At 38.9% G+C, this 24572-nt stretch overlaps 1 protein-coding gene across 7 annotated transcripts in view; it reads right to left on the bottom strand.

The window, feature by feature from the left end:
- PHTF2 (putative homeodomain transcription factor 2) overlaps positions 1–24572 on the bottom strand; it is a 70854-nt gene that overhangs the window by 38699 nt on the left and 7583 nt on the right. For all 7 annotated transcript variants that reach the window (XM_068167496.1, XM_068167508.1, XM_068167491.1 and 4 more), the window contains exons 2-3: positions 15058–15134; positions 1431–1487 (exon numbers count right to left, since the gene is read on the bottom strand). In XM_068167496.1, the coding sequence (XP_068023597.1) occupies positions 1431–1487; positions 15058–15102 (102 nt within the window). In that variant the 5' untranslated portion in view covers positions 15103–15134. The remainder of the gene's footprint in view (positions 1–1430; positions 1488–15057; positions 15135–24572) is intronic.

The following is a 24572-nucleotide window of genomic DNA, read 5'->3' as shown; positions in this document are numbered from 1 at the left end:
TTTCTGAGTTATTTGGCTCCAGAGCCAAAGGGGATGCATTATAAATGAGCACAAGGCATCACTTGCGATCAGTTATTGGTATAATGTCCTATTGCACAGTCATTATAACAACTTCTGTCATAATGGTGAGCAGTTCTCATTGCCATGGGAAGGACACTGACAGCAAGTACCAGGCTTGACTCTTAGCTGGAGATGAGCTGTCCTGATGGTAAACGTTTCCAAAAGCTTCTCCTGCACATTCCAGACAAATGACACCACAGGACACAAATTTCCTGCAACAACTCCTGCCTTGCTAACAGCACTCGTGCCGGCTGCAGCTGCTGCTTGGAGATCTACTGGGCCCCTCCGAGCAGCCCGCCCTGCCTGGCACTGCCCCTGCCGCGCCCCCGGCCCCTTCAGAGCAGCCGGCGGCGGGGCCGGGCCGGCGGCGGGACAGGGACGGAGGAATGGACAGGGGTGGAACGGCAGAGGGGGGAGACAGATCCCGCCACAGGGGGGGCGCGGCTGCGGGCTGGGGCCACTGCGCCTTAGGTATAGATGCGCTTTAAAAATCCCATCTGCTCCGACTTAGAACTTAATTTGTAGACTGAAGCCTGCCAAGTCAGGATCGGTTCCCCCGCAGTGCTAACAAGTGCCTCCGGCACACCCTTCTTACACATTTAACGTCTGGGCAGGGGAAAAAAACACCCACGGGGAAACTGAAGCAATGGACATTTGGCCAGTGTTAAGCAACGCCTTGAAACTCAAGCAGAAACAGCATACCTCCTGTGTGCAGTATTTGAAGAAAAAAATGTTAATTGCAAGACAATGTTAAATAAAATTAACTTTGACATCATGGAGTATGACATAATATACAGTCCATAAATCCATTAAATATAGGATTGTTTGTTTATTTTTTTCCTCTCCAAACCACTTTAGCAATGTAGCAGACGTTGATGGCACTGTTAGTTAAACCAAAATGCAAAGAACACTGTTAAACTGCTTGTTCAGGGAAACAAAGCCTGGAGTACTTACCAGTCTAATAAACTGTGCAAAACAATGACAGCATCATAAAGGAGGAAAAGTAAACTGCAGGTATAAGGTAACTAACTGAAAGTAAAGAGAGCTCAGATAACTGACATCAGAATTAGAACACAAAGAAAAGTGAAAGACAGATGTACTAAAACAACTAAGCCCCATCTTAAGATAACTGAAAAGAAAAAAAAGGTACTGAGATACAGAAAGATGCAGCAAGCTAAGTGCTGCAGAGTTACTGATTATGTAAAATAAATAGAACATGGTATGCTGGCTATGTTTGGTTACACTCCACAAGTCTTGTTTTATTTTACCAGTATTAAATACCACCACACAGACTGTAAACTGTATCAGGCATACACAACCACAGACAGTGTGCACAGTAACAGGCCCCGAAAAGGTTGAAGTGTTGTTACCTTGATTTCTCTTTGCTCTACTGATTTTTCCCATATTTGTTGATCATATGCCCCAATCTAAAAAGAAAACACACACACAAAAAAATATCTACATTAGGTTTTAAAAGACATTGCTCAAACAAAATCAGTTGGTCAGTCTTCAGGAAGACAAGCATAAAGACAAGAGGCTATTTCCTTGGGGAGACTTATTCACAAAGAAATCTTTATCTTTTATCTTCTCCATTCCATCGTGGCTGGACTGGATCTGGCTGATCTGTAAACGAGTTGTGCTAGAGGGGAGAGGTGAGCAAGGAGATAGCCTCCGCCTTATGCCATGACTTGTGCTGGCCAGAGGACTGGAAGATCTCACTCCCCCCCCGCACTGGCTGGGATTCCAGTGAGCATACTGACAGAGAGCAGACCTACAGCAGCCACACTGACAGTCTTTCAGTTAACTTCACAGAAAATGCCACACAAATCTAGTTGAACCCCTACCTCCTATGAATTTATTATTCAAAATAATCTCTCCATATATTTTCCTTTCCATTCCATTCTGCCCACCTTTACAGCTAGATTGTCTTTAACGTTACCTCATAAGATTGCACAGTAACAAAATATATAGTGAGGCTGGTAGTCAACTAGATTAAAACCCAAGAAAACCCCAAAGAACATCAGAAAAAGACACTTTTTATGCTGAAGTACTGATGAAATAATATTCCTAGTAGACCTACTCCCAGATTTTTTCACTCATTAAGCTGCTAGGCTATTGTTTTTTTCATTAAACTCTTCCAAAGATGTAGTTTTGTCTAAATGTAAATAAGTTTTATTAAAAATGTGAATGAAAAGCAATTCTTTTCTCTTAGGCTCTTGCCTTACCACAGCACTGCAATATTTGTGTATTTCTATGAGCAGAACTGCAGATAGAGTAAAAGTTGATCACAAAAGCACTTCTTAAAATACTAGCACCAAGACCAGTTTTGGTGAGTTCTGCCACTTGAAATAACATCAAGACAGGTGGTTAGTTTAAGAAATCACTGTGTACTTGTTTATACAAGAAGTCCACTTTAAGACTGTCAGATATTTTGACTTCAAACTTCAGGAAATTCAGACATAAGATGAAGTAGCAAGAACAAGTTGATACATGACACAATATAGGCAAACTTTTTGAGATCTTATTGAAGATGATCCAAGGACTCTAGCACCTCTGCTGTGAGGATAGGCTGAGGGAGTTGTGGTTGTTCAACCTAGAGAAAAGACGACTCTCAGGGCAGCTTAGAGCTGCCCTCCAATACCTGAAGGCATACTATAGGAAGGCTGAAAAGGGACTTTTCAGGATGGTGTCTAGGAACAGGACAATGGGGAATGGTTTGAAGCTGAAGGAGAGTAGGGTTAGACTGGATCTTAGGAAGAAGTTCTTCAGTACAAACGTGGTGGGACTCTGGAATAGGTTGCCCAAAGAGATGGTGGATGCCTCCTCCCTGGGAGGTGTTCAAGGCCAGGCTGGATGAGACCTTGTGCAGCTGAGTCTGGTTGAGAGGCATCTCTGCCCATGGCCGGGAGGTTGGAGTAGGTGATCTCTGAGGTTCCTTCCTACCTAAGCCATTCATTGATTCTGTGATTATAAGATTGCTTTGGACCCTTCACAAATAGTGCAGAGAACAGTCTGCAGTGATCTCTTTTACTGTGTCAATTTCAAAACCTTTACATGCCAGAAGTTCTCCCCAGTCATATACACACTACACACGTAGGCACATACAGGTATCTGGGATTCGATTCATATGACAAACTCTGAGCAGTTAAATACAGTAGCACTTTTAAAGGTCCTAAGGGAGAAACAGGTGCACTTCTGAGATTCAAAGTCCCTTTGTTGACTGTGCAGAGAAGTGATACAAGCAGCTTAGTCCAGACACCTAACAGAGGTAGAAGGAGCCCCTGTCATTTGAGACCTGCTTCAATGCAATGTTATTGCAGGAAGATGACTTCTCATCCTAGTTTGCAGACTGCAGCAGACATAACAGGCCCGAGAGTGCAAGCGCATACACCTTAAACCAGAAAACATTGTTTTGATCTGTCTCTTACTATTTCAGTCTTCAGTATTACATTACAAAACACAATTAAAAAAAAAAAAAAAAAACAGAAATGGATATTTATTTTTTTTTTAAAGAAAAGGGAAAAAAAGAAAGAAAAAACCCAACAAGGTCATTCTTGGTTTAAAAATATACCTTTTCACATACCCATCAGTGGGGGGGAAATAAAAATTAAAAATTAAAAAAAAAAAAAAAGAGGAAAATTTCTCATTTAGAACAATATAATCCAAAGCATATTTAAAATTTCATAGTATCATAGTATCATAGAATTAGTGGAAGGGACCACAAGGATCATCTAGTTCCAACCCCCCTGCCATGGGCAGGGACACCCCACGCTAGATCAGGCTGGACAGAGCCTCATCCAGCCTGGTCTTAAACACCTCCCGGGATGGGGCCTCAACCACCTCCCTAGACAACCCATTCCATTTCAAGTGAGAAGAGTGAATTGAGTTATTTAATTGCCCCTTCTCAAATTTAAATTGTTTCCCATTAGGAAGAACTAGACACCAAAACAATTTTTGTAGTTTGATACCTTAAAACTCCAGGATAAAGAAACATTTTTAAAACCTACTGGGTTTTTTATAACAATAATAATAATAATAAATACTTTGCATCTCTCATGTTGGAAAAAAACATTATGCTGTGGAAAGTAATTAGAGAGTCAGGTACTGCACTGGGCAGAATTAAGCACTTGCTGCAATTAAATTCATTACGCAAAGGAAGTTTAGGAGCTAACTCCACCAGGATAACAGCCAGCAATTAAAAAGTCTCTTGAATAAGCACTCCACCCAGCCATTGATACCTGATTGTGCTGGCTTCTTTCTCTAAATACATTTTAAATCAAACTTCGGACCTTCCTGTTTTTCATGACATTTACTGCAGTAGTCCCAAGTGAGGCTTCTGTGCTTTACAATAACATGTCCTACCTTCCTACTTCCAACAACCATTTCTTTCCACAGAGACAGAAAAGGGTATGCAAGACTCGATTATGCAAGAAACCAATGCGGAAGGAAGCCAACAAAGCGGCACAGCAAACTTGATTATTCCTAATTCCATGCATAGCTGAAACTGGTGTAGAGTTGAGTCTCTAAAAGAGTGCTCTTCTTTCAGACAAATAACAGACCATTTGTTACAGGAATTCTGGGAAACACAACCCAGAAGACATCTGTGACAAGGCAGTTGACAGACTTATAATCTGACTTAGTTGTATTTTCCTACAAATATTTCTTCTCCCTCAAGGCTAGGCAGCAGCTTCCTTCTCCAGAAAAAGACAAGAAGTAGGGATTTTGCCTTTCACAATTTTCTTTTAATATTGCCCAATAACCCAATTCTTCCAGAAGGAAGTAAAACGAGGGAGATGAAACAACTGTAAGGGGGATGGTCTTTTACAACTGTTTTATTAGACTAGTGGATCTGGCCAATCACTTCTGATCAGCTTTAATTATTAAAACCTGAGCACTGGACTATTAAGTAAAGACATGCTGCTGCAAACTGACAAGAGCTAAGGGGATGATTACAGATAGCAACTAGTATTACAATATCTGAGTTTTTGTTTGGTTTGGGTTATGGGGTTGTTTATTTGGGGAGGTTTTGTTTGGTTTGTGGGGGCATTTTGGTCTGGTTGGGTTCTTTATTGTGTTTTAGATGTTTGAGTTTTGGGGATTTTGGGGTGGGAGGTGTTGATTTATTTTTTTTTTTTTTCCTTCAAATCCAGCTTACTTCACCTCTTTTAATTAACCCCTAGAAGCACTTTAGGGAGCAAGCTAAGGTGCTCAGCACATCAAATTCAGATTTGATACAAAATTTCACCTCTCTCCATGTGCATCAATACCCCTCTATACTTTCCTTGCAAGTGTATGAGAAGGAAACACATGAAAGCAAAGGCATCATTAGTAGCTGGCAATACTTCATTTTCCACATTCAACAAAAACCAGTAGAACTTGAGTTACTAAAACAAAGCAAGCAAAAACCATAGGCTTTTCCTTTTATATTATGTCAGGCAACACAGTTTGTGAAATGTTTTTTTCAAAATTCACACAAAAGTGTTCTTTGTTGTCAAGCTAAATTCCAACACATCATGATTACCTGAGATGCTGGACTCCTCCATGATAAATTCAAGAATGTAATTTCCCAATGAACTCGTGAACGTAAGTTAATACTAGCAGACCTTCCCAGTTTTAAATTATTGAGAACATCTGTCAATTCCATCTTCAAAGAGTTTTTCTTTACAAGCATGTGCATCTAAAGTATGTTTCATGTTTAAGCTAAAGTTGCCACACGTTCGCATGCAGGCTTTAGCACTTGTTCTTTAAATTTGCTGCTGCAGGGCACTGAAAAGAAACCTAGCACTCAGAAATGCTGCATAAATCAAGCTCTGAAGGTAAATAAAATGAAGGAATAACCTTCTAGAGATAAGATCTTTGAGTTGGAAGCATGAATTAATTTAAATACACACAAACTCGATCAAAGCAAGCTCTCCCTCAACAAGCAACTGTCTTCAGGCCTCCTCTACAGGTATTCAGGTGTCTTGTGCCTGGAACCATCTAGTCAACATGAAGGCCCCAGTCAGTTCAAGTAACTATGCTCTGCTGAACCCATCACCTCACCTGGAGTCTCATCCATTACAGTTGCAAGTTCTGGAGTACCCTTCAAAAGCAAATTTACAGTAGAAATTGCAAGGGTCCAAAAATCATCCCATTCTGAAGAGTACAACAATAAGCAATGCTTTTTAAATCTGTGCAAGGCTCAGTGCAGGACCGTGTCTGTAGCAGTTTGTCACTGATATTTTTAATTCATTCAGTCCAGTCTAAGACTAGCTATAGATTTTTTTTTTTTAATTTAATGTTTTTCCAAGCTATTCCACACAATATCCCAATTTTTATCTGCTTTATCACAGAAATTTGCTCTAATTTAATTTCTATTAAGATTTTGCCAGAAAATAAAGTAACACAAACATCTTTTTACAATTATTTGCTAATTCAAGTTAGATAACAAAGCCCATCTTATAACTTAAAGCTAACTTTCATCACCAAACATCAACAGTAACACAACACTGGTGTAGGAAATTTAGAATAAGTTATGGATATAACAACTGTGGTATACTTGCAGCAGAACTAGATAAACTATCATAGATTATTCTATGCACATCTAGTTTAAATCATGCATGCCAGGCCTCCTCAATGCCAAGATTCTCTCCAGGCTATCCAGAACTGTTACCTCTGACATGTTCAGTTCTCAAGGCAGCATGCCTCAGTAAACACTGAGTAAAGAAGATGAAAGAAGTTCCATTCCTTTATATGTATGTGAAGAAATAACAACAATTCTCCAAGAAGCTATTAATGTTTTCAGCATACAAAGCATTACATGCAAAGAAGGAAAACTCTCACAATGGAGAATTGAGGTCTTAGCATCCTAAATTAACCAAGCATAATGAACTTTCAAATAGGTTTCCTAGGAAAGAAGTTTCCCCACAAACAATTGTTAAAAGAAATCTAACTTCATGTGTGACTTGGCATGGCACGGCACATCTGCCTAAACGCCCCTGATAAAGATAGCTCTTTACTGAAACAGTAAATAAATTGGAGAGCCTCTTTCAGTGCAGACTCCTCAACACTTTCTGGTTTTCAGGGAAATGTGCACCTCTTGATATTACCTAAAATAACTGCACTTACTCCTTCCCAATCTAACATCTCAGAAAGCACTTCATCACTTTTCTTTTTCTAAAATTTGTTTGGCACCTACACAGTCTGGGTTTGTAACCTTAATTAGACAAAGAAAAAAGTTCAAACTACTGAAAATACAGCTAACTTTTGTTTCCAGTAAAGCCCAGTGTGAAGGGTTTCTGTACTGCCTAGGTCCTTCTTCCTGGTGTGTTGCTCATAACAAGCCATATGTGCATCAAGATTGAATTTGAGCTTTGTGAATGACACTGATAGTCACTTTAAGCTAATGCAGTGATGCTATCAACCTGTAGCCCAATACTCACAAGGCCTTCTGATTCTAATGGAATCAATCAATATTTCAGGAGCCATTTATAATTTATGCCCAAGACGACTAGCAAAGATTATAATCCTAAGAATACACAGTACTTCCTGCTGGATATTAAAACTTTAATGTCTAGCAATAATGAAACCTGCATACTCAGCTTTGCTCTTTAAAACCTCTAAACACTTTTACAAGCAACATCACAATAGTGTTACAAAGCCAAAAGATCAAAGATACAGAGCTCGGTAAATAAAAAAACAAAGCTGCTTCCTTGGACTGGCCACAAAAGAAACTAAGACTTTAACACCTCATTAAAATATTACCTAATATGCTTTACTAACTTCTACAGTCAAATATTCTTCAAACACACACATGATTTTATATATTAATAGGTAAAAAATAATAATATTATGTATATAAAAATGTATATATCTTTTTAAATGCCTCTTGTTTTGTGTTTATGTTTAAGTATATAGTCTCAGATATTAGGCATAGAATTCCACATTTTCTCAAAACTTAGAACAGGGTCATTAAAAGTTACTTTAAGCTCCATTTTATTCTTTACATAAACTGATCCCCACTGCAGCAAAGGCAATGATCTAGTAGCTCAGCAGTACAGTTTTCTCTGTCGGTACAGATGTCTGCTGCTAGGATGATTATTACAAGCTAACCTAAGACAAACTTAGCTAATAAGCCACAGACAGAAATCACTATAAAATAATTGTGTGCTATTTAGTAATTTAGTCCCTTTTTTACTAATTTAGTAACTAGCCAAATAAGGGAGGGCACAGAAGGGGTTAAAGCTATATATCCTAATTCACTATATAATAGTTGTGCAATGTCTGCTGATAGTGAAATTCAGTAACTTTTAGCCAAAAAAGGAAGGGCACAGAAGAGGTTGAAGTTGTATATTCTGAAGTGCAGGGCTTTCCATTTATGACTGCTGAATTGTTACCTCTGATTACTGAAAGAGTCTGGGATTCCTCTCCCTTATCAGCTCCAGAGGGAGAGCTAAAACAAACTATGCAGAGTCAAAGGAAGCAAATCAGCACTTTTAAGACTTCCTTATTCTGATAGTCTCAATCGCAACTCATTCTGGCAATAACTGTGGCCTTTCAGCCACTTCACTGAACAATGATTTTGCCAAAGCTTACTTAAATGTACTGTTCCTTTCAGAGTACAGTTATACATGATTAAATACTTAACAACTATGTCTTAATAGTTTTTCTGTATCACTCTTTACTTCCCTATTTATTGGCCTGAGTAAGGGTTTGCAGATTTCAGCATATCTACTAAAAACACTTAACATATTTTTCATTGCACAATTAAACATAAAGGACAATCATAGACATAAAAAGAGTTGGTAACAGTTTGCAGGCTAAACTAAATGAGAGTATAGGAACTACTTCATGTCACCATCTCCTAGTTGCATGAACTGGACAGTAGGGGTACTTCAGGTATCATTTCTTCAGCTTAAGAAGACTACAGAGCAAAGTCTAAAAAGCAGCACAAACTGAATAAGATTTCATCTCTGCCATTAATTGCAATCACTTATGATAATGTTTACTTCTCTTCAAATTGCAAACTAAAGGCATCACAGAACCACAAAGATTCTGGGTCATCTAACCCAACCTCCTGTGCAAAGCAGGTCCTTACAGCAGACTGATCAAGGACTTATCCAGTAGGGATACAAACACCTCCAAAGATCAGTCATTTCATAGCCTTTTTGGGGTTGTGTCTCCATGCCGGGCAAACTTTATGTTAAACAATTTTATGATTAGGTCCCTTAGAACATCTACACCTCTTTCAAATTCATCCACAGATGGTAACTCAACCACCTCCCTGGGGAGTCAATTCCAGTGTTTGACAACCGTTTCAATCAGGAAGTTTCTTCTAATAACCAGTTTAAACTTCCCCTGGTGCAACTTGAGGCCATTTTCTCTTGTCCTATCACTTGTTACTAGGGAGAAAAGACCTCACTTCAACCTCCTTTCAGTTAGTTGTGATAAGATCTCGCCTTAGCCTTCTTTTCTCAAGACTGAGCAAACCAGATCTCTCAGACTGTTTATACATCACATGCTTCAGCTTCATGAAAATCCTGGTGGCCCTCCACTGGGTTTGTCAAGGAATGCCAATGTCTGTCTTGTACCAGAGAGCCCTGGAATCAGTGCCCTAGATGATGACTTCCATGAGTTGAAGAGAGGGTAATAATCCCTTCCCTTGACCCACTGACTACACAGCCCAGTTACTCCCCAAGTGCTAAGGATTTAAAAGACCTCTGCAACACTGTTTTTAAAATGATTATTTACTTGCACACTGCTTCAAGATCTAACTGGGAAAATAAATCCACTCTGCAGCCTCATTGTTCAGTACAATTCCCTGACGACAACTAAAAATTCAGCATTTTTTCCAGCATTACAACTCGAGTGGCACACTTTCCTTAGGCCAGCGCATTCATCTGGGTGGCTGAAATATCCACCAGATCCCTTGTGAAGAGGTTATAGTTTCATGAGGCATAATGAAACAATTCAATGGCCACAGAGACAGTTTTTGAGCCTCTTTTGTGCAAGATTCAGAAATCTGAGTTTTGTCTTACCAAAACAAGGTGCTGAAGGTGATCACTACCATTTGGTCAGGTGACAACTTAAGTACCCAAACCCAGCACTATGTGGAAGAAAGCTCTTCTAAATATTTGTGGGTTTTTTCCTCAGTGCTTTCAAAAATAGGCAGCTCCAACACTTGTCAAATTTTGATACTTGACGGGACCTTTTTGAAGTGATGCAGTTTCAGCGTTCAAGTTTTAGGTCATACAGCCTGACGACTTGGCAAAAACAGGCTCTGGTGTCAGGATCACCAACACACCACATAAATTCAGGGCCAAAAAGGAAACCAGGTGCTTTCAGGGATTATTTTTTATTATTATTTGCTTCTTTATTAACTTGGCAAGCTTAATCTTGGACTAGTGAGCTGTAAAACACTGACTATTATAGATCTCAAGCAAAGCAATTAGAACTCTAATTTTGCCCTTTAAAACAATGAGAGAGATAATATCTCATTTGTTTTATTGTGCCCTTTAACAGCCATACCCAAGGGGCACCCAGAACAGTGTAAGGCTGCATTAGCAGAGGTAACTGATAGGCAGTCAGGTGCAGGATTTGGGTTCAATTCATTAAGCTCCATTCTGCCTTCCCCCACAATGATCCCCAAGAGAAGAGACAAAATAATTCACTCCTGCACTATCACTACCAAATTTGCAAGTTCCCCATTTTAATAGCAAGGCTTCTGTGAGGACTAGAAAACAGAAAGTCATTAAGGTAAATTTATATATAGTCTCCAAACTGGAAAGTAGACCAAAAATTTCACATCTACTATTATCTGTACAATTTGCAAGAAATTAGAAGACATTAATGCAAAAAGCTTAAGTTACAAGCAATCCAAGCAGTATATAAGATTATTCCCAATTTCATTATTTATAGCATCAGTTACTGAGGCAATACTTCAAGTATGTATAAACTATTGGTATCAGAAAGGTACACCATCAAGATAATGAAATTGTTTAAAATAACTGTGGAGGTGTCAGATGTTTTCAGAGGAAACATTCTGATGTTTTTCTCTGCAAAACTAATCAATTTCCAATCCAAACCAAGTTCAGTATTCTGGTAAATACACATAGTCGTAAGGGTATTAACTAACAAAGTGTATACGTGTGAACAGTAGCTTGGTAGCTGTCAAGGACCAAAGTAAAGGACCCGAAGCTGCCTAGGACCCACAGGTTTGGGTTGGAAGGGACCTCCAAAGGTCCAGCTCCCCTGCAGTCCACTAGAGCTGGTTGCTCAGAGCCTTGTTGAGCCTGATCTTGAATACCTCCAGAGAAGGGGCTTCCACTACCTCCCTGGGCAATCCATTGCAGTTCCACCACCCTCATGGTACAGAATTTGTTCCTAACATCCAATGTAAATCTCCTCTTTTCTAATTTCAAACCATTGCCACTCATCCTATTACTCCAGGCTTTTGGAAACAGTCTTTCTGCAGCCTTCTTGTAGGCCCCCTTCAGGTACTGAAAGGCTGCTATTAGGTCTCTTGGGAGTCTTTTCTAGGCTGAACAACCCCAGCTCCCTCAGCCTATTCCAGAGTGCCATGCAGTCAACCTCTGCCACACCCTCTTATTGCAAGAACCCGTGCAGCAGAACATGTTGAAAACAAGCTAGACAAACCCTGTCTGACACAAATACCTCAGCACCCAGCAACACAGCAGAGCTTTACTTTATGTTGCTTCCTACAGAGCAGGATTTATCTGTTGGATTTCATACCTTGCAAAATATTCATACCAGCTGGGAACTATAAGCTACCAGTGGAAGCAGCAAAGCTGTGTCCATGCAATCTTACGACTCCAACAAGTACCTGAAATCCTACAGTCAGACTGAAAATAACTAAGAATTTATGAGACTACTTTTGCAGGACAGTAATCAAGAGCTCTGAAGCACTAAAAGCAGAGTACATCGATTTCAACAACAAACAAGTTTACATAATACAAGGTCTGACCTTTTAAACAGTTAAGCACATTACTAAATCATCCTGGTGTGTGGAGCTCAATTTCAGACAATAGTATGACTCATATAAGTAAACTAGGTGTCTGGAAAACTTGCCTAAAGTAGGGTTGGAAAAGATCAACTGCTTAACTTGAATTCCATTTTAAAGAAATACAAAAATGCCTTGGTTTAGAGAAAATGACAGACCTCTGAAACTCAGTAGAGATACACACAACAAATACATACAAAAATACATTAAAAGTGAAAATAAAGAAACACAGAAAGTTACCTGTTCAATATTTCTTATGCAGCCTCCACCTATTCAAATATATTTTTCTTCTTTATAATATGACTAGAAATATCAGGAAGTTCATCATGTTCCTTTTTTAGGGCATTCATACACCAATTCATTAATGTAAAAGTACTCCCCCACATTAATACTTCATACTGACTGAAATCCTGGTTCTCTCTTGCTCCAGAAACAACATTTTACTGCTAGAATGTGACAAGCTTTGATTGATCTCCACTTGGAATTTCAGTCACAGTTGTGTGAAATCAGTAGATCTAAAAAGTAACTGGGACAGCACTGACAACTCTGAACACTGACAATCTGAAACTGAAAGCAACCACCAGTTCAGCATTTTGCCAGCATAAGCAATCACAGAATGGAAGTCTAGCAAAAATGACCAAAAATAGTCTGGTAGCCACTAACCACTAGCATAGCTCTCTCTGTTCCCCAGTTTGCAGTGCCAGCAAAAAATCCAGGGGGGAAAAAAAAAAACATACTGTACCATGTAATATTTAAATAAATAAAAATCAGCAACATTGAAAAGCCTAGATGGTCCTACAAAAGAATCACGCACCACACTACAATGTTCATTCCTATCTGCATTGTCCAGGAGAAACTTCAATAAATGGGACCCAAGAAATAACAGTCCAATTAGCATGAACATTTGTAGGAGATGCCACATTTCTGCAAGGCAGCCATTTGTCCCAAAATAAAAACTCCACTTCCTCATACCAAAAGAAGAAAAGCCTGCTCATTTGGCCAACCCCACTCCACATGTGGATTGCAATTAAATGCTGTTCACACAAGGGAAAAGATTGATATCTGCTTTATACAGGATCTTATCCCTCCTGAAGACAGTCCAGTCTTTGATGAAGTAACAACGTCACATCATTGAAACTCCTTGCCATAAAGGCATCATGAGCAGCCCTCTCTTTTAAAAGCCTAGGGACTTGCAGAAGAAATATTGTTGATGCTATGAATTAAGTAAGTGGAAGCATGCATGAAAGCTCTGGGGGAAAAAACCCAACCAAACACCCACAAAAGAAACAAACAAAACCCACCCACACACAAAAATTTCAAACCACCAAAAAAACACCAATAACAAGGGTTAAAAGAATGACCTGTGCTGAAAATAACTAATCCTGTTAGGAACAGTGCCCTGGGAAAAGTAAAACTGAGGAATGGGTTGTTAATATCAAGACCAGAAGGCCTGCCCTCTGTAAGATGAGCACAGGGACCCATCAGCAGAGAATCCTGTCTTCCTAACATCAGGAGAGTGTTGACTGGAGCCTATCCTATCTGGCGTTGTTTTCCCTATATGACCAACAGGGAAACAGACATACTTGAAAAAGAAAAGCAGGTAACAAGGATGACCTTCCCTAAAGATTTATGGACACTGCAGACCCTTTCTTGCATCAAGAGACTCAGAAACACGAGGTCCTGGCGAGACCCAATACACACACAGAGTGTGCTTCTATTCCCAGTATGACAGTGTAAGTGAATGACATTTATGAGAGACTAAGTGGAAGTGGGTAAAAGCAACATCACTTTCCCCTTCTAAAAGATCCTGCACTGAATTTTGATACACTAAATCTTCTACAAGTCATCCTCCAAATCCTTAAAAATTGTGATTGGACCTGTAGTCAAGAAATGGTTCAAAAATCACAAGGCAATTCCACTGATAACTTTTAAAAAAACCCAACTTTTAATGAAGTTTGAGATACGAGTGAGTACACAGTACAAAAAAAAACCCAAAAACAAAAACAAAAACTTCACTAAATTCTGAAGACATATTCAGGTTTTTAGTACATAATTGCATGCTTGATATAAATTAAGTCAGCAAAGTTCACTTTTCTGCTTTGCAACTGTATCTTTAATTCAGTTGTAGAGAACTCAGCAAAGCACACCAGTATTGTCTTGTTTCTAGAAATCAGCTGTTGCTTAGCTAGAAGTTAATCAGAATTTCTGTTTTGAGGACTGTTGTCATATTTCTCCTAAGGACAAGACACATCCTCTCAAAAAGATAGCCATAGGCCCGAAGTTAACAATAACTCATAGAAACTTCCTAAATCATGGAGAGTGAAGGGGGTGGGAGGGAATCACCAGATCTTATTTCTTAGTAAAGAAGCATACTTTTCAGCTTTTACAAAGCAATTTACCTCAATAAGCAAACTGGCATACAGAGGATGATTTGAAATTGTCAAAAAGATAAATTAGGAAGAAATATAACTATTTCTACATACAAACAGGAACCAAAAGATACAGGTGATACTGGAACTATGTACCTCCAAGTGAGACCTTTTTCCTCCTCCCCCAAGCTGCTTTTTTTTTTGCTTTGAGGGTTTTTTTTCTAATGAACTCCTAAAAAGCCCTAGCCTATCACTTTTGGGTATGAATTAAAACACTTCCTTTTTAATGACAGAAAATGCATTTCAGTTCTTCATTTCCACTTAAATACAAGTTTTCAATTATGTTCTACAGAAACAATATATATATGTGAATTAATATTCTGAGAACAAAAATGTTCTTCCTTTGACTTCCACAGCACAAACAGCCAAAGGAGTGAGGAGTTCTCAACACTACTATATTTCATTAGAGATGGTAACTATTTACTTTCAGGAGGAAAGGGAAGTTTCAAGCTCCTCACTCTCACACACTGCTAACCAATAATGCAGTAGTGGTTTATGTTTATTATACTTCACATATAAAACATAGTCAACTTTTTGTAAAGCCACCATAAAAACAAAATGAAAGCTTACCTTCTTCTGGTACCAAACTATAGCATCAGTTACTTTGGACGCCATTTATTCCACTGAATTCACACAGGCATTTTAGGCTGTTAACAGAAAAAGACAGAACTTTACTTCCACCTTCCCTACAAAGGCCAACACACATGATGTAAAAACACTCCCTGCAAAGCCCAAAACAGTTCCATTTATTTTATATCTCACCTCTACTGTTCTAGTAAAAGTCTGGGGGTTCTCCTCTAAGCAAAGAAAAAACCTGCAAATCTGCAGTAATACAAATCTAGTTATTACCACAGCACAGCATTCTAAAGGTCAGGAATAAATGTGTTATAAAATGCAAGAAAATTTCATTCAGACTGTTAGACAAAGAAAATAAAATATTATTTTTTTTTTTAAATATCAGTGCTATATCTCCACTAATTATAGAATTAATAGTCACAAAACCAGCAGACTAAAACTCAAGTCAAAAGGGGAAAAAACAAGAGTGGCATGAACTCCACTAATTATAAAATGAATACAGTCATTAAAACAGTAGACTAAAACTCAAAAGGAGGAAAACAAGAGTGGCGTGTTGGTTTCAATGGCAGCAAACAGCAGTAGTATTAATCTTTGATGTCACTGTCATTAGTTTCGATGTGAAGAAAAACCCCACCACACACAAGAAAAATGTGTAGCCCAAATGTTGAGGCTACATAAAACATTCCTACCTTGAAAGGTAATTCTAAAGGGTTTTGTTGTTTTGGGTTTTTTTTTCATGTAATCAGTCAAATAGGGTTAGTTCAGGGAAAAAATAAAGTATTAGATTTGTAATTACTGGATTTCTACCAAAATTTCAAATATTCTCTCATAGTGGAGATTCTGTAGAATCCTTACAAAATCATAGAATCCTTTCCATACATTTGATAATAATATACAAGTTCTTTCAGATATGAGTGTAATATCACTAAACCCAATATCAAATAGTTCACAAATTGATTACTTCCAGTATTAATGGATTAGTAACAGCTAAATCAGTTTAGTTCCCACATTTCAAACTGTAAATTAAGGCAGGAAGCAGCAGTGGAAGAAAAGAAGGAATTTTAAAAGAACCTGTTAAAATATTCACCCAAAAAAAAAAGTTGAATATATCTGTGTTTATTAAATTTTCATCTGATTCCCTTTAAAATTATATGTATATGAACAAAGCAGCCATACTCAAGTTCAGTTAAAAACCAAACCAAACAGTGGGGCATGCCACACTAGATGTGATGTTTTCATATCAGATGGTAAAAGCCCACATTTGCAGCACTACCTCACAGTCAACATTTACAAAATGTTATTTTTAAATAACTTCACTGTGCATTTAACATGCAAGGAAAACTCCTATTCAAATCTATACAGCTATAAATTCCTAATAAATTATGCAAAGGCTTTTGTAAACAATGTAAGTATCTTCAAAGTGTTAAACAAGTTCTTCAAATGTACTACCTGAACAATTCCAGAATCAAGCATAACTAGTAAAAATCAACACCAGAGCTCTTAAAAGAACTTCACACACACAGTTTCACAGAAGGCTTGAGGTTGGCAGGGAGGTCTGGAGGTTGCCCAGGCTCATGTCTAGATGGCTTTTGAATACTTCCAAACATGGAGGCTCCACAACTGCCCTTTTTGCACCCTCCCTTCAGGTATTTATATACATTGATGAAAGCACACTGAGCCTTATCTTCTCGGGGCTGAACAGTCCCATGTCTCTCAGCCTTTCCTTATAGCTGAGATGCTCCAGTCCTTCACCATCTCTGAAGCCTTTTGTTGTATTCTTTCTAGTATGTCCATCTCTCTCTTGTACCGAGAAGCCAAGAACTGGTCTCAGCAATCTCTGTGGGTCCTTAGCAGTTGTGAGAAGTGGCAGTTTAGCCCCTAAACTTTGCATCAAGTACTCCTCCAAGATCAATCTTCCCCAGCAAAAATGTGTGATTAACATCTCACATTTATCATAATGCTGTCAATATCAACAATACTGCATCTTATATTTCTTCATTAAAGGGGAACAGGAATTATTATTTTGTAGGCAGTTTTTATACTGAAAGATCAAAGGCAATCTTTATCTTTAGAACAAAGAAATAGATAACACATTTTTTCACAGCATTTGCATAGATAAGGAAGGCAAAGGAAAAAATGTTCAGCAGATGAGATGGAAACTGAAACTGTGCAAGTGAGTAAAATAAAGGTGTCCTTATGAAATGCCTAAGCATTAGAGTAACTCATGACACTTTAGCATACATCAGGTGGCACCCAAATTGTCAAAGTTAAAGAAAAAAAAGCAGAGATTACCTGATCATAACAGCTGTTTGTATGAAAAATCACAAATAGTCTGTTTCCAAAAGCCCTAACCTTCCAAGACATTTCTCTGAAAGGGTGACCAAGCGCCTTGGTTCTGCACTGGCATCTGTTTATTCAGTCTTCCCTGACTCACTATGGATGTACTCTTATTTAACACACTGCACCACTCTAAATATACTGTATTTAGTAAGTTTGGATGTGTATCATATACACTGTAATACAAACCTAAAGAAAATAGACTGACTTTGTAACAGCTCCTGAGGATTTCTAAGAAACATAATGCCACACATTTTCATGTTTCAGAAAGCTCTTTCAAAAAGAAATCAAATACCTCGAAAGAACTAGTTTTAAGATTTCTAACAGTGTAGCTCCAATATCCTTCAGACAAGTCCAGATAAAATGACAACACAACATAAATGTCTCAGAGAGCTTAGACACTCATTAACAAATTTCAGAAATAACAGGACACTGAGGTCTGCTGCAACTGAACAAATGAACACTGCAATTTTCCCACTGTTTATAATACAATCATGTAAGCCACATCAAGGCCATTGAAGCTGGCAGCTATGAGTGTTTCAAAATCTGCAACTGTTTCTGACTATTTGTTTCTGATCATAGTAGCACTTTTCCCAAGAGCAACTATCAGTTACTAAGAGCTCATTGGCACAACAGATGTAAAAATAATTCTACCACACAAATCATGGAGCCCAGCAGAGCTTTTGATATGACTTGCCATACTACATAGACAGGTTATCCTTCTTTCTTGCCCACACACAGCCCACACAAAGCAGGATTTGCCCTCTTATTTGAAAACCAGTTTAAGTAAACTTAAAATCTTTTGTTACACTGGACTATGGACTCAAAGCCACATAAACCCTTTAGCCATACATAGCCCTCACACGTAGCATGACCTGCACAGCACAGTCACCGCAAAAGCATTAAGCATTTCCACTGCTCACAGAGGTGCCAATGTGGGAAGGGTGCCATAAAGATTTTGACCACACTTGTAACTATCATCTTCCCTTCCTTTGTGAATGCATGTTGGAGGACCCTTGAACTCCTCCTCATTTCTTTTAAACCAGCCTCCTCTCTCACACACAATACACCTTGCTCCCTACCATCATCATTGCAGGATGAGAAAAAGGTTGGAGAAACTCATTATGGGCAATAAAGAACTGATGTTGAACATGCACAGAAACCTTTTCCTTAACACCTACATGAACCTGATCTCTCTCTCCAAAGTCAGTGGTTTTCCAGGAAACCAGTGCTACCCTATGAATCCAAGACTTCCAGCTGTGTCAGATACGACTACAACTGGATGAGGCATTTTAAAGGCAACAATCTTATTTCACAGCAGTTGTCCAATTCACTCAAAACCTCTTTGCCTCAGGGAATAGTTATGTCACAAAACTATAAACCCATTACAATTGAGTAGTTTTATTATTAATTTATTTGATTGCTATCAACAAACTTGTTATTTAGATTCCCCATGGGTTTTGCTTTTTCTAAGAAACTCTACATTCTAACTTCCATAGAGTCTGTTTTGGTGGGGTTTAGAACATATTTCCATATGCATATGCAAAGATCATGCTTACAAAAGTAAATATGACAAAATCATGAGATGGATGTCACAAAAGACATTAGCGGGGTTGGGTGTGCTAAGTAAAAATGCCTCGACAGGGTAATATCACACACTTTCCTCAAGAGATACACAACAATTTCTGAGACAGCACTGAAACTAAAGGTAAAAAGGGTTTTTTGACTATTACTGGACAGTGTTTCTGCTTGAAGGGGCTGGGATTTGTCTGTGGATTTTTTGTTGTTGTCATTCTCTGGGGTTTTCTGAGATAGCATAATGCATTTAATACACTTGGCCTAAACCTGACTTATCTGTGTAAGAAATGGATGGGAACAATTCACAGCAGTTAAGCTGCAGCTCTGAATCTGATTTCTGCTATCTGCCCACTGAGCCCCTAGACAGGAGACTAAGCACTGCAACAATCTTAGAACTCTTATATTAACTATAAGTTGTTCTTCAGCTGGCAGTTTGTACTGATATAGGTTGTGGGGTCAGACTGTACAAGCCGGGCTCTAAGGCACATCAGTAACATCAAATGGTTGAAGTGAGCAAACCAAAACAGCTGACATCCTAAAGCACACCAGAGCACTGCCTAACCTTCTGCCTTGTTCTCCTCCCATCCTCTCTGCATCTAGCCATGTTTCATGTTCTGCATCAAACACTTGCGTTTGGGGAAGGGAGCAGCTTTTACACTCACTTGTACAATGTCCTGTACAGCAAGCTTTTGAAACTAGTTGGAGCCTTAAAAGTAACACAAAAATTCTTCCAAACTTCAGCAATTTGACAGAACAGCCAAATACAAAAGCTTGGTCACAATAGCTTAAAGACATTTAGCAGAGATGTTTATTGTAATTCCATCAAACTCACAGTTACTACTATGAACCACAAACAACATTGTTTGATCAAAACTTCATTACTTCTTTAAGACTAAAAATACACAGTCTCAAGCTGTACCAGGGGAAGTTTTGGCTCGAGGTGAGGAGTAAGTTCTTCACAGAAAGAGTTGTTAGCCTTTGGAATGGGCTGCCCAGGGAGGTGGTGAAGTCACCATCCCTAGAGGTGTTCAAAAAAGAATTGGATGTGCCACTTGAAGCCATGGTTTAGTTAGTCATGAGGTGTTGGGTGATAGGTTGGACTTGATGATCTCTGAGGTCTTTTCCAACCTTATTGATTCTATGATTACTACCTGGATCAGGTGACCCTATTCAGAAGTGAGGTTTCTCAGCTATTTCTTTTCCATTTCAGAGAATCATTATATTTAATTTTCAGTAAGTACATTCTACACCTGGCAATCAAATGAGCATTTTTACAAAAGCCACAGAAATTTGTATTTCATAGTATCATAGTATCAGTCAGGGTTGGAAGGGACCACAAGAATCATCTAGTTCCAACCCTCCTGCCATGGGCAGGGACACCCCACATTAGATCAGGCTGGCCAGAGCCTCATCCAGCCTGCTCTTAAACACCTCCAGGGACGGGGCCTCAACCACCTCCCTGGACAACCCATTCCAGGGTTTCACCACTCTCATGGTGAAGAACCTCCTCCTCACATCCAGCCTGAATCTCCCCACCTCCAGCTTCATTCCATTCCCCCTAGTCCTATCACTACCTGAGATCCTGAGAAGTCCTTCCCCAGCCTTCCTGTAGGCCCCCTTCAGATACTGGGAGGCCACAATCAAGTCACCTGGGAGCCTTCTCTTCTGCAGACTGAACAGCCCCAACTCTTTCAGTCTGTCCTCATTTAGATGTCTTCAGAGAGTCAACTGCTTATTCAAGCAGTTCAGTGCTTATTGAGCAAGATAGAATTAGATACTATACCAGGGATTTAAATAAAATCAAAGTAAGTATAGTTTAAAATTTTATTTGTATCCACAGGGTGTGGTGCCCCAAATCAGACATCAATGCATACATTTCCAAATGACCATCTACAGAAAAAGTTATTCTGGACTCTGACAGTTCAGAATAAAACTGTGCTGCTTGCAGTGACAACAGCAAAAAATGACAATTTTTGGAAGAATATACAAGTCTGAGCAGTGTCAACTAGCAAGAGAATACAATTTAAAACACAAGCAAGGAACCACAGGCTAATAGTTGCTCTCCTTGCCTGTAAACACTGTGAATCACTAAGTATTCAAGGCATCTGTTTCCTTTACAACAATCCTAATGTGAACAGTCAGGATATCATCCAGCTGTTGGGTCAAGATGTGAATGTTCTTCTCCGCTCATCGTGATCACGGAATGGTTAAGTTGGCATGTTCACTAGACATCATTAAGAGTAAAATTGCAGAGCTGTGACATTTGTCTCAGATGCTTATTTTTTAAAAATGCCATCAGTTTTTATTACCTTAGAAAAAACTTTTCTTTCCAACAAATTAAAGGCGGGTTGAAAAGTTGCTGTATAAAGCATGAGAATGGTAGAACTTGATTTAAACTCCTTTCCAAAACAGAACTGTATTACCACTATGCTAGATCCTCCATCAGTTTCATCATCACAGGCATAATTTCACTAAGATTTCCTGCTGTGAAGAGTAAGAGACAATGAATCAGAATAGCAAAGCCTATGGCCTAAATTACTAACTTTGTAGCAATATTTGCATCATATGAGCTCATTTAATACATTATTCCTGCTGATGCACAGCTAGAAAATAACTTTAATGAGGAAAAAAATCCGCTACTTTCTAGGTTCAACATCAAAAGAGAAGCTAACATCAAATTGCCAATATTTCTGTTTGATATTTTAAGTTAGTTTAAAATGAGCCAAATAAACAGCTTAGTCATATTAAGCATCTGCTCTTGACTGAAAAGCTGCTTCTGCCATTGATACCAACACAGGTATCAAGGTAATGCAGATACACCAATAAAACTTACCAAGAGCCATCTATAGTACTTTTAGGCTATGCCTTTAAGTTGTTTTCCACAGATATTGAACAGAAAGTAGTAAAATGTAAATAAATCACTACTGAGTGTAAAAAGAAAAATAATGATAGTTCTAAACAATCCCATTGGAGAGGTAGCTACCATAAGATTAAGTTTGGCAAACAACCTCTCTTTTTTGCTTCTTCACTAACTGGCTTGTGCTTGACCTTGGCTGCACTGCTTTGTTGCGACTGGTATCAACAACTTCTCTGCTCTTTTCTCTTGTCCCTTTTGTGTACAGGGGCGTAGGAAAGGAGGCAAGGAAGGGACAAGGTGTTGCAGCTCCTCTGGTGGATGGCCAGGGAGGTTCTTGTGCTGTTAATAAATTGTACATACTGTATGTTTTGTACATATTCATTGCATTTCATTGTAGATCATAGTTTTGCTTGTAAATACAGCTTTCATTTGTTTCCAACCTGAGCTGGTCTGGCAAAATTTAACATTAGGGGGAATTTCAAACCCACCACACCATCCTTCCTATATTCAGATCTAAGGGTGTTCTGCTGCTGCCACCAAGTACAAGATTAAACCCTTGAAGCAACGTTTCAAAAGATTCAGTCTTTCCACGCGCATTACAAAGAAACCCTTAAACATACATTTCCTTTTTTAAAAGCAACATCAAATACTACATAATGCACTCAGTGTTCTCTTTAAGTACTTTATCTATGCATCCCTGTTCTCAAAACAGCACTTCAGAATTGCAAATTGTATACAAGCAAATGAGAAACTTGTCACTCCCAGGTTCACACCTTTCAGTGGAAGTTTTACCACATTCCTTTAAGCTGGCAACAAAAGGGAAAGAAAAAAGAAAATTAGTATCAGACACTGTTAACCTAAGGACCATACAGCAGCCAGCATGAAAAATCCTCTTGCTGCCACACAATCCAAGGCTCCTGCCTGCCTATCCAAGGTCATGATTGTTTGCAAACAACAAGGAATTAACATAGTTGCTTTCCCAAAGGAACAGCATGATAAATTGTAAATTAAAAGGCATAAAATATTTGTTTTCCCCAAAGAACAACTGTTAACCTCAGACAGGAGCAGTCCTAAGGTGCTGCTCATGAGAGAACGAATCATCAAACCTTGTTCTTCACTATCTCAAAACCAAACTAACAAACAATCCCCCCACCAAAAAAAAAAAAAAAAAAAGATCACCCCTAAACAACTGTCCAAAAGATGCCAGCCCTGGCACCAGTCTGGGGAGTTTGGTTGTTTGTTTGAGGACTTTATCAGGCCAAAACCAAAATATGAATCAGACCCCATGCTGGCTGTAGTGCATCAAGCTCTCATCTTCATGAACGCAGATGTACCCAACGTGATCTATCATGACAGACATTTGGCAGCATGTCCATACCTGCCAACACCTCCAGTAAGGTATCAGTTACTGAAAAACAGATACTTTCCCAGGCCTCCGTATTTTTCCCTGCAAACTGCACTATCTTATACCATTTCTGCCACTGCATTTTTATTCTTCCTTGTGAGCTCATGCCCTCTATCACCATCCAAAGCAGGAAGCCCTCACGGCTGCAGCACAGAGCACGCAGCATGAATCAGTTGTCACGTTCTGATGGGAAGTAAGCTTGATTTAACCACCTTCACTTCCACAGTGAAAACCCCAGTATCTGAGGGATAAACTGAAAAAAACTGTCTCCCAAGGAATACTCGTTTTGCCACTTATTTACACACTGTCCAAAATAGCAGCAAAATGTTGGGCACCAGGACTTCTGAGCCTTATTTCAGGGTCTGGGAGAAGAACACTCTGTGCAGTTGTTGCAACGGCTGTAGCCATTTTTGGAATCTGTGCTCTCAGCCTAAAGGCCTGCGCAAATTTCCTAATTTTGTTACATAACTGGTTACATTAGAAGTGTCATGACACAATTTCATAGTTAGCCTACTTGTCAAAAAAAAAGGGGGGGAAGGACTCTCCTGAGAAGTTCAGTATCATACACTTCTCATAATTTACTCCTGAGCCTGATGGAGTGTTTATTAATTAGCGAAAAGCTCCTAATATTGAAACACATTCTACTGTTTAATGAAGTAGAAAATAATCAAGCCCTTAAAGGGTACTATAATCAAGTTAATTTTGCCTCTTATTTCCTATGAGGGATGTTACTTACAGAATTCCCACTAATCCAAATGCAGGAACAGCTGCCAGCACAAAAACACTGCATCTTTTTTTAAAAGATAAATAAAACATAGTATATGGCTGATCTCAAGCTCAGCTCTTTGTAATTCCAGGGTTGAGGGGGAGGTTGGGGGGAAGGGGTTGTACCAAATATTACACACATGCATATCCCATTAAATATATTTCTAATTTTAGAAAGAGAAATCCCTGGAGTATTGCCTGTATACATCTGCTTTTAGAACTGCAACAATTTTTTTAGGGAATAGAACATCCATAAACATTTCTTTCATTTATCATGGAATCAGTAAATGGCTTAGGTTGGAAGGCACCTCAGAGATAATCTATTACAACCTCCCTGCCACAGGCAGGGACACCTCTCAACTAGACTCGGCTGCTCAAGGCTTCATCCAACCTGGCCTTGAACACTCCCAGGGAGGAGGCATCCACAACCTACCTGCCTGGGCAGCATATTTGAGAGTCTCACCATCCCTCATACTGAAGAGCTTCTTCCTAAGATCCAGTCTAAACTGACTCTCCCTCAACTTCAAACCATTCCCTTTGTCCTACTGCTAGACATCCTTAAGAAAA

Source organism: Melanerpes formicivorus, unplaced genomic scaffold (assembly GCF_026170545.1).
Source record: "Melanerpes formicivorus ecotype bairdi unplaced genomic scaffold, bMelFor1.0.p_v2 SCAF_3, whole genome shotgun sequence".
Classification (NCBI taxonomy): Eukaryota; Metazoa; Chordata; class Aves; order Piciformes; family Picidae; genus Melanerpes; species Melanerpes formicivorus.
Note: the sequence above shows the minus strand (reverse complement) of the source record. Positions and strands in the feature narration are given on the sequence as shown.